This window comes from Electrophorus electricus, chromosome 4, assembly GCF_013358815.1.
Source record: "Electrophorus electricus isolate fEleEle1 chromosome 4, fEleEle1.pri, whole genome shotgun sequence".
Classification (NCBI taxonomy): Eukaryota; Metazoa; Chordata; class Actinopteri; order Gymnotiformes; family Gymnotidae; genus Electrophorus; species Electrophorus electricus.
The window spans coordinates 21,619,813-21,630,578 of record NC_049538.1 but is presented as its reverse complement, the minus strand read 5'-3'; the positions used below and the strand labels follow the sequence as shown (position 1 = coordinate 21,630,578).

Below are 10,766 nucleotides of genomic sequence, written 5' to 3'. Positions count from 1 at the left end.
GACACTTCATGATTTTCAAATTTTAAGCCATAAATGGCCTGCATATATCTTATTGCACAAGTGAGAGTTTGGGCAGTCAGTTTGACTTGTAAAATGTAAAATTACGCTTTGGAATTTTAAATACTTGAATAAGAATTTTGAGTGTAAATATGTATTAAGTGATCCATCAGAGTATATTCTGCAACAGTTGTGCTTTATAGGGCCACCAACACCATGACTGCTCATTTAAATACATTTCAATTTCATATACATAAAAACAAACAAACAAAACTATTAGAGCAAAGTGTTATGCAACACATCTTTATTGAAATTCTTAAAGCAACATCAATATACAAATTGAAGAGCGGGGGCTTCTTTAAAATGTACCAAAAATTGTTTTTAAAAATTAAAATGTATTTTAAAGGGACCAAACAAATTGGGAAAGAAAGCAGTATTTCCGGGGATCAGATCAGCAGTGGCAGGTATTTTGCTTTTTGTTTTTATTTTATTTTTTTACAAAAAATAAATTAACGATTCTTTACGAAATCAAGTTTACAGGCCATCTTAAAACCTTGACAGTGAATTTTCAACTGATGTCCTCTCGCATTTAAACATAGGGCGATAACCTAGATTAAGCTTAGTCCTTGACTATGCTAATCTTTCACAGGAACATTACCATAAACATAGTAATTAGGTTCAGGACTAGACTTGATCTATGGTTTTCCAGATAGAGATTTAGCACTCCTACACTACACAGAATGTTAATGAAGTACTGCCAGTGTCATTTTTAATTTGCTTAATCTGTGTCCAGAAAACGAATCCTTTTCATTATTATTTTTTTTTCAATCATGCCAAAGCAGGTTTTGATCAAATGGCAGGAGGAAAAATACCACTGATGGAAACAAATGAAAGTGTGAGCTGGAATATATGCACTTTCCATATCTGACCGAGTGTTCACTTAAGCCCAAGATATCAAGTCACTATAAAAGTCTCTCAGGACCGCATGGCCTGGCCATTTCCTCGTGGGACTCCTCGAGGACCTTGTCCAGTGGCACGCTTATAATTCTGTTGGTAACCGTCCTGTAGAAAGTATATGACAATTTATTACTTTTGTAATTGTTTGTACCCCTTATTTCTGCCTGGATCAATGAGAAGTAACTAGAATTCAGAAATGAATTAATAGTAACCTTCACAGCAAAACCTAATGCGTGACTAGCACATCAACAGGATCTCTTTGGATGTTGCATGTCTTACCCTCTGGTAGTTGCTGTTCGAGTAGTCTCGAGCAGTATTGAATTGAGCCTGTCCATAACCAGAGTTTGGAGCACCAGAGAAGTTTGGCCGGTAACCATCATAACTTCCTGCAAGTTAAAAAAAACCCCAAACAAACACAAACTACTAGTCATTAAAATGAAAACTACTGTTTACTTAGGAATTTGGTGAGCTGTTTGAAAAACAGCTTCTTTTTGTTCTTACTCTCAGTTTGGTACCCCTACCCTGTCCAACTTCATACATTGCACCAATGAATTAAATGGAAAAGGAAAAACAAGTGAGCCAACACTCAAAAAGCAAAAGGGACATATTAATCTTACAAGAATCCAGGTGATGCAGCACCCTGGTAGTCAGAGCTAGAGTATTTTATCATCATGTGCGGATACCTCTACAGTGGCCATCTCACTGTACTGTGGGACAGGCTTGATGTACATCATGTATAACCTTCACACCTGATAACATCCAAGTGACGCATTGCACACATACTCTACCTCTGAAACCATTGGATGGTCCTCGGTAACCGTTGATCATACCCCGGGAGTTGCGAGGCCCACCACGAGGCAACGCACGGCTGTTGTAGAAGGACTGGGTCTGCCGGCCAAATGCGCTCCCCTGACCTGCTGGCTGCTGAGACAACGACTGCTGGCCTGTGGAACTGGGAAGAGACTGGTCTTGGAAAGCACCAACCACTGCAAAAGAGGAAAACAAGCAGATAGACATTGCTATTCAGAGCAGATTGACAGACTCATCTAAAACAAAGAGGGATTTTATCACACCAATGTGATATAGAGGAAGCACCACAGCACATTGTCTTGGGATTATCAAGATAATGGACAAAGCTGTCCAGAGTTAGTGTTGAATAGTGCTCACCAGCCTGGAGCTGCTCAGACTGCATGTCTGTCTGCTCCACGGGGTGCTGCGTCTGGCTGCTAAAACTCTGGCTATAGCTGCCTGTATACTGGCTGCTCTGCTTGAGAGAATCAGCCTCATTGGCTGGTGGAACAGGTGCATTAAGATTGAATACCTGTGGGGAAAAAAAGATCCAGGATATAGAGTTCAAATTAGTTAACAACCCAGATCCAGCCAGTTCACTGGGGGGGGGGGTTTCTGTACCAGTACATTGTTATTATGAAGGTGGCAAGCCTAATTGGCACAGTTCAGGCCTGTACTCTTGACAGCACATTACCGTTTGCATGGACTGGAATGGTGCTGCGTTGACGTTGATACCGCTGCTGTGGATGGGTTTGGAGCTTGGCTGGAACACCTGCGCGTTCTGGGAGGGACCAGAGAGAGCCGCAGAGGGAGGAGGCTGCTCCACCAGCGACATGGATGCCTGCAAACAGCACAGACTTAGCACTGATGGGAATAGCCTCAGGAAACATCAGACGCCCACACTCTGCGAGATACTCAGAAAGCAGCAACCAGCGTGCCTAGATGGGAATTTTTGGCCAGCATTTCTGCGTTCCGAGGATGAAGGCTGCCCCATTTGGAAGACAGCATGAGACAGCTATGGTTGCTTTAAACTGGCTAAATCTGAAGGAAGCACTGCACAGGAAATACATTAATATATTTCTGTTAACAAAACTGCCATAAACACAATGAAGTTTAAATTATTCAGCTACTAAAATGTAAGTTTCCACACATGGTACTTGTATCCTAATATCATCTAACTGAATAATAATGGCATGAAATCTGTAATATTCAACCTTACCCTACATGAACGTGTGCTAACCTACCTTTCGGGTTAAAATGCTACTCAAAGGAAGGCACCTTCAAAGACTATGACTAATCTTGAGGCATCCTGTTTTAAACGCAGCATTTCTTAGCCACCTAATCACTACTGACAAACGACGTGATTAAACGGCTGACCATTCACCTGAATGGGGTCGATGGAATCGGCCTGTGGCCGAGGCTCTGCTGGGAGTGTGGGCTGGAACATAGGAGGTGGTGTGGAGTAGGCCTCTGGGGCAGGGGGGACAATGGGAACCTGAAGCACAGACAATGCATTATCAAACACCTCTACATGCATGATTTTCAACACTGAAAAAGCCACACCACATAACATCAACCAGCACCTTCGGATCTCTGACCCAGATAATGTTTAGTAGTGTTGTGACAGCCCAAAGGCAGACATGCAACTACTTCCTGCTTCATTTGTACAATGAGTAGAAGGGATGGAATCATTCAAATTTTTCAAATATAAAAATATAACAACTTGAAAGAAAGAGCTAATATTTGTGTGTATACATTTTCAAACACACTACATTTCAGATGAGGTGTCACATTTTAAAAGGTTTTAGGGTGGTGTGCAACGAAAAACAAAACAAAGACAAACAAAAAGGACTTTTATGGAACTTAAATCAACACCACGGGAGAGTACAAAGTAAATTTTTATTCTGTAATGTGTCAGCCGTCAGTAGCAAGACATTCTAAACCCAACAGAAACTACACATCAAAATATGCATTTGACATGGCAATCTGACTTTATAAACTTCAGAGTGGAAAATACTTTGATCCACACTTACTTGTGTGGGTTCAGGCTGTACAGGTATGGTAGGAGACGGTGCAAGGCAGGATTCTGGATGAACTATGGATACAGTAAAGTGACATTGAGTACATGAAAGGTGCTATACAAGTCTAACTTAATATTATTAAAGCCACCATGATTAACACTCCCAAAGCTGAAAGACAGTTTTGTCACAAGCCAACATGACTCCAATGAGCTTTTCCACAGCTGCTGTACCAACCTGGTGGGCAAACCATCTGTGGCATCTCCATACTCTTGGTAGGCTTCATAGGCTGTGCCGATACGATAGCCGGGTCTATTGGCTGAGCGTCGAATTCTAGCATGGAGTCCTGAGTAAAGAGAACATTTCAGCAGTGCTCATATGCACAACTGTTGTATGCAAACAGCTGTGATCTTACTTACCTGCATGAAATTGTAAGGGCCCTGCATCTGTGCCATGAGGTCTTGAACCACCTGTTTTCTGACTAAGGGGTCTGAGGAGGGTGTAGGGGTCACAGAGGTTTCCGCATGGGGCTCTGGAATAACGGGGGTCATCTGATCCGGCTGTTGAAGGGAACTCGGCACCTGAACAGTGAGAGGGCTGGAGTTTATTGTTGAAGGAAACATGACTACAGAACTAATTAAAAAACAAAACTAAAACAAGTCTAAACAGCTCAGTGCTGATTTTATATAATCTCTTACTTCAATTTCCGCACTCCATTTGTCTCCTTGTTCCTTCTCACCGTTGCTGTATGAGGTTTCTGGAATGAACTGTCTATTTACAAACTGATCAGACAAAAAACACCACGCATTACACACATTTGTGGCATTACACAAACAGGGCTGCATTTTCAGGGACAGCTTCAGCTGTAACACTGTGCTTCATGTGCCTCATTGGAAAGTCAAATCTAGCAGACATCCTTGTAGCCCTTAGCAATACAAGAACTGGCCCAGCAAGTCAGCTACTGGACACTTTTGTTGCTGATAAGTAGTAGGTTAAACAATCCAATCAAAGGAAACACATCTGCACTGCAAATCATATCATAGACCAACAAAAAGCACAGTGCAGCCTGAGCATATCAGCTAAACTTTAATGTCATTGTCTCCCACCCGCCATATATCCATTACGGACTGTGGGAGCTTCAGTTTTTACCTCTGTAGCTTCCATTAGAATGGGCTCTGCATATCTTTCAGTCATTTCACCTTCTGTTTCATAGGATGAAAGTTCAGATGAGTTCATATTGCATGTAGAGTGCATCTCCTTAGCAAGCTAAAACTTGTGTTTTGTAGTTTTCACATGATAAGCAAAACAACACTGCTCACTCAAATGAGCAAACATGCATTGGCCTTTATAAAAACTGAATATGGACAAATATAAAGCAACTTTTCAGCAAAGTTCATAGTCTAGCTACTGAAATAGGCCAGTACGGAAAGGTCTGCAGCCCAACAGAGAGAAGCAGTGCAGCAGGAACATAGCCAAGACAAGCTAGAGATGCATCTTTAAGGTATGTAAATGTAAATCTAAATATAGAAGAGAGAGAAACAAAATAACCATGATCTAAAAATATAAAATAAATAATCTTGAATCTGCCAAACCCTGTCACAATTAATTTTCTCAAGTATAAATATTGGTTACTAGAAACCTTGAGGATTCTTTTGAAGTACTGTAACTACTATAAAAAGTCTACAGCTTTTTAAACTGGACAATATGAAGTCAATGACAAGAGCAACCTGTGTCAGCCTGCTGCTCGTCTGCCTCAGAGGACTCTGCCACGGCTGTCTGCTTCTCCTCTTCCTCCGTACACACGCCATTCTGATGAGACTGCACTTGATCAAAATAGCCACTCTGCAACACATGCTCCAAAATCTCCCTCAGGGCTTTATCTGAAAGGAGAAACCCGATATGCTCAACACTCCCACATTAAATGGGCATCTTACCAGACTAAGCAGTCTGCATGATTGCTTATCTTTCTCATTCATGACTGAGTGAATGTCTAATTGCTAACTGACTAAGTCAGTGAGCAGCTTAGTTTAGCAAATTACTTCCTTTCCCTCGACATAAATCCACTGATATTCAGCATTATACTCAACAAAACCCCGGCATCCAACACATTTTAGAGGAAGGGTCGGAGGGGATACAAGTACACAGACAATTTCTAATTACAAAATTAACTGTGTATTAAAATCTGGGGGTAGACTGCAACTCAATTAGTGCGACATGGGTCTAATCCAGTCATTTACCTGAAATGTATCCTACATAACCTGAATGATCCTTGCACTTCTATACTAGCCAACAGTAGCTCTAATGTATGCAGAATTCTTTAAGCACAGTAACTGAAGCATTATGACAATGTGAAATTAGACCCCCTCGCTACCCAATTATTTCCACATACATGTTGTTCCTGCCACAGCCTTGTCCTTGCCTTCCAAGAGGTCCCATAAATGCTGTGAAGCTTCTTGATACTGGTCGGTTAACCTGTGTGAGGGTCACATACACTCCTTTGTTAATGGAAAACCTGCCATGTTGACTATGAAATAGCTGCTTGAAGGACAAGAGGAGAACATGCATAAAATATAACTATTTCCCATCTTAGGTAAGTGTGTAGATCTGAGGGTCCATGGGCACTGAGAGTTATGGTAAACCGGGATGTTATGTCTGTCAATTCAACCCTCTTTTGCCAATCAAGTTTGTTGACTGAACAGAGTTCTGATGTTCCAGGGTGCCCTCATGCCAGTGTTTCCTTCTGGCTCTATACTTTTAGCTGTTCTGCCATAGCTAGATCTGCTGGAGCCCATCTTTGCACATTACAGTTCCTCAATATACACACCCTCATACCTAGACATGCCTAATAATCTATTCTCTCTTTCTGTCGAGGTACCTACCCCTGATGTCATGATTTTACTGAGCCACAATCCATCTCAGCTGCCATGGCAACTCCCACCACCCCCTGTTGTCCCCTTCTGTAGCCCATCACACCTCCACCCCAGCCTTTGTATAATGCTGACTGAACCGCAGATGTAGTTAATCATCATTAGTGTTATTGTGGAAAGTGAACGGTGTGCTGATGAGGCCTTATTACACTAACCGTATGGTTTGGTCACGTTCTGGCCCCACCAGTTTGTAGAAGTCATCCAGGGCAACGAGGTCAGTCTCAGTGAGGAGTGCTGGTACGCTGGTTACCTGCACAAGCTCCTGCCGCACACCCTCATCCCCAAGTCGGTCCAGGATGAACTGCAGCTCCAGAACCTTCCGGAGCATCACCTGCTCAGCCTCTTCGCGCAGAAGCTGTTCACGTCGTGCTGCCTTCTTCTCTGCCTTCTGGATCTGCAGGACGCCACAATTTAAACTAGGTTACAGCTTCCTGAGCAGCCAACAAAGTGATGCTTAAGAACTAAAAAGTATTTAATTTCATCCTGCTGAAAATGGCGCTCAAACACATTTTAAAAACTCTACAGTGAGTTCACTTGAGAAGTCTAAAGTATCTGTAATTACAACTTTGCACAAGACAAGTTTTGCGTGGTAGTGGTGTCAGCATTCATGCATTGTAAAATGTTACATCTTTCTTAAGTCTCCAAATTTAATATATTATAGATTTGTACTGGTACTTTTGTGGGAATTCGTTGCACAATTTTAATACAACCATTATATTTTAGATGTTTTTCTCTCCATTTGCTGAAATTTCAATTTGTACTAAATGTTAGTATATAATACTGTTTTTAATGCCTTATAATGAGTCTTACACTAAGGTCACATGGCTGGGAATTCACTACTGGTCAATTTAAAAAGCTAAAAAAGCAATGGTGACACCAACACTGATTCCCATGAACAGTGTGTAATCTTAATGGTTTTTCTGTGGTTGCTGTTTTAAAAGTATTAAATTGCTTACGCTTACATCTTGACTCAAAGCTAGGAAACTTTTATGCAGCTCACGGGCAAACTCCAAATTGTTGATCACTTCCTGGTATTTAGACAGGGCTTCCTACATTAAGCAAGAAACAAAAACAATACTTCTTTCAAGAAAATGACAAAGTTAATGAACGCTAACAGGCAAAGCTATACTACTTGGCTACGATGTTGCATGGGGCTGTGCTTCACTCACAAGCTGGTCCTGGTTGAGACGCTCTCCTTTGTTGTTTCGGGCCTGGTAATCATCCAGCTTGCTCTAAGGGAAGAGATAAGGAATAGAGCAACATTAGAAATATCTAAACACAAGGATGAGAAAACCCTTACAAAATCTTATGGCTAGAAAAATGGACTAATCTCACAGGATGAAATACAGAAAAGCCTTATAAAACTTCTACAAAAGTGATTAAGGTGAGAGCACTTGGATAGTAAGCCAGTTTACAAGATGATAACTAATCTCTTGCCATATTCACACAAAAAAGGTACACAGCTAATAACGCAATTAACTAAAATGTAATAAACAAGGTAGGAATTAATAAGGACGAAATCTTAAACAACCAATACAAATCAAGACATACATACATGACACAGAAATCGTAATTGTCAATTATGTTATGAATGTGTCTTTTACAAAAGCCAAGCAAAAAAAGACCCACTTGTATACACGTACACACAGGAACGAAATCCTGATTACTAGACTAGCGAAAAGCTTGGCATCATGCACCTGTCAGCGACCGACTTGCTTCGATTTTGTACAAAATATAACTTATTTGCCTAGCTTGTTAGATACACGCTGTTAAATGTTATTCTTTTCTATATACAAATTCTTATAAACAGCATTTAGTCTACCTATAAACACTACTAAAACAAATGTTTGTTTAACAATTAGTTAGCTAGCTAACACTAACCTACATATTTTGGAGAATTTTTTTCACACTTCTGTAGCTAACTACGTCCATTGCACAACTAGTCAATTAAGCTAGCGTTATCTAGCTAACTAACTTGATTCCTAAGCATTATGACAAGCCATGACAGTACACATCAGATAAAGATCATTTTAAATATAATTTTTTTCCCAGTTAGCTATCTTTCAGTGACGCTTTCGAGGCATCTGGCCAAGCCGCACTGTGCAATACAAAAGGATAAAAGTTAACTGGCTAGCCTTACACGCTATCATAACTAGCCATCAGCTAATACAGCAAACAAAATTTGGGTCTGTATGATAAAATACAGCTAAGCTGTATTAAGAAGGCTAGCAATACTATTATTAAATATAACAATTCATATCGCCATAAATCGTGCTTTCTTCGTTATAAACCAACTAATCGCATCGTACCGTCGAGTGAAACATCTACAAAAGCCTGGATAGCTTGCTGGGTTTTGTTCAAAGCTAAGCGCAGCAATGCTCGTCAGTAACGATAGCTTAGCTAGCTTCCAAACAATCATGCTTCCAAATCGAAATCTCAATTTTTCATAGCGAGAGCTTGAAGTTAGCTTTAACTATTACCAGGAAAAAGGACATTACAAGTAAAATACCCTTCTTAATACATAGATCATGAAAAAGTAATCAGTCTAGACTAGTTCATTTGATAAGTTATTAGCTACACTTCACGTTAGAGTGAAACATCTAACCTAACGTCAACACTCTTAGACACTGAATACTTGACATTTTGACTCAGTTTACAGACATAATTTATTGAATACCAACAAAGAACCGACTATAACAGATGCTCAAAGTTAGAATGCAGCTTCCTGGAATAACTAGTTTTTAACATGGTTGTTGACACTGTAGCGGTCCTATGTATAACAAAGCTTTTACTGAAATGACAATTTTAATATTAAGCCCAGATCTAACCATTTAAGGGCTTTCTAGAGAACTAAGAATAGAACCAGTACCTTCTTTTTCTCCATATTGCGGACTTTCTTTTCAATGACACTTAACACTTGCTTCATGGCTTCTGACTGGGAACCGGATAGTTGATTACTGCTTGTGATTTGGACCATTGATGCAGGAGCGAGTCCCACTTCTAGGCTGGCAGACTTGACAGTCTTATTGCCATTTGTTGCCGAGGGCATCTGATCAATGAGATGAAAAATTTTAAAAAATAGGTTAAATAAGAGCACCCTGTCATTATCTTAAAATATGCTAAACCAAACGTAAAAGTCGGTCTCGATTGTTAGCCAACGATCGCTTTGCTACTGCATCCTACGTTATATAATCTTCTTATTAATTTCTCTAATCATATAAAATACCTGCTAAACCTCAAAATGAGTGTACTTCAAGCGAAATGGAGCCAACAGTACTCAGAACATCCGTTTCGTTTAATAAGATCATGATGCTAATCTAAGCAGGCTCCGCGACACACTGTGCTTGGAAGAGGACGATGAACAAAACCTTATAACCACCGTTTTATCGGGTAGGTTATCCAGCTTCAGTTGAAGAATAATTATACAAAACTACCCAAAGACGATACTAGCGCAGATATCCCTACTAACATATCTGACATAATATACTATAGTTCGCTACTACTTGTTTATTAGCGAGTTTCCATAAACAGATATGTTAGCGTTAGCAATCTTGAGTTAGTAGCAAAATGCTATCTTATCTTAGCTAGGTTAGCAGTAACGTATTGCACGTTTGATATGCAAATTGAGACTTAACGCTATTGCTAGCTAGCTAGCTAGCTGTATTGCTAAATAGACGACTAGCTATGTATGAACGCAAACATAAATTAGCTAGCACATCTCTGCCTAGCTAGCAATGCCCACCTAGCTACATAGCTAGCTTCACCTAATAACGGTTTCAAGTTCAGTCCTTACACTTCGTACATATGCTTACCTTTATGCTCAATATGTCCACAGGGATGAAAATTAATCAGATGGGGATTAAAAAATAGTTAAAACGTTAACCGTGTTGCTTTATTTTCAATTTCAATTTACTGTGGGATCCGCCCCGCCGGCCTCACCGACAACTGAGAACGAGCGAAAGTAGATGAAAAGGTTTATAATGAAGAAGGACCCTTTCGAAGCTGTCCAGGATTTGCCTGTGACACTATTCTAAGATACTATGATTGTATATCACAAGGCCAAGGTTCGACTAAGATT

The 10,766-nt window shown here is 40.2% G+C and overlaps 1 protein-coding gene across 2 annotated transcripts; it reads right to left on the bottom strand.

Annotated features, from left to right (window-relative positions):
• Positions 1 to 273: 273 nt before the first annotated feature.
• caprin1b (cell cycle associated protein 1b) lies at positions 274 to 10,648 on the bottom strand. 2 transcript variants are annotated; one of them, XM_027008801.2, is made up of 18 exons: positions 10,501 to 10,648; positions 9,558 to 9,737; positions 7,858 to 7,920; positions 7,645 to 7,737; positions 6,844 to 7,082; positions 6,151 to 6,233; positions 5,489 to 5,641; positions 4,911 to 4,963; positions 4,460 to 4,543; positions 4,181 to 4,342; positions 3,999 to 4,107; positions 3,777 to 3,838; positions 3,128 to 3,238; positions 2,438 to 2,584; positions 2,122 to 2,275; positions 1,743 to 1,940; positions 1,234 to 1,340; positions 274 to 1,059 (listed from the first exon to the last, which is right to left on the bottom strand). In XM_027008801.2, exons 2-18 carry the CDS (start codon positions 9,735 to 9,737, stop codon positions 973 to 975), a joined length of 2,085 nt encoding a protein of 694 aa, XP_026864602.1. In that variant the 5' UTR covers positions 10,501 to 10,648; the 3' UTR covers positions 274 to 972. The 2 variants fall into 2 exon arrangements, with proteins under 2 accessions (XP_026864602.1, XP_026864603.1); XM_027008802.2 differs by having other exon boundaries at positions 7,651 to 7,737.
• Positions 10,649 to 10,766: the final 118 nt, after the last annotated feature.

Excerpts from the sequence above, each read along its gene's own strand:
- caprin1b (XM_027008801.2), bottom strand. The coding sequence starts at position 9,737 with ATGCCCTCGGCAACAAATGGCAATAAGACTGTCAAGTCTGCCAGCCTA. Across the intron at positions 4,544-4,910 it reads TTCTAATGGAAGCTACAGAG|TTTGTAAATAGACAGTTCAT; the intron begins GTAAAAACTGAA and ends TTGTCTGATCAG. Across the intron at positions 4,343-4,459 it reads AATGGAGTGCGGAAATTGAA|GTGCCGAGTTCCCTTCAACA; the intron begins GTAAGAGATTAT and ends CTCACTGTTCAG.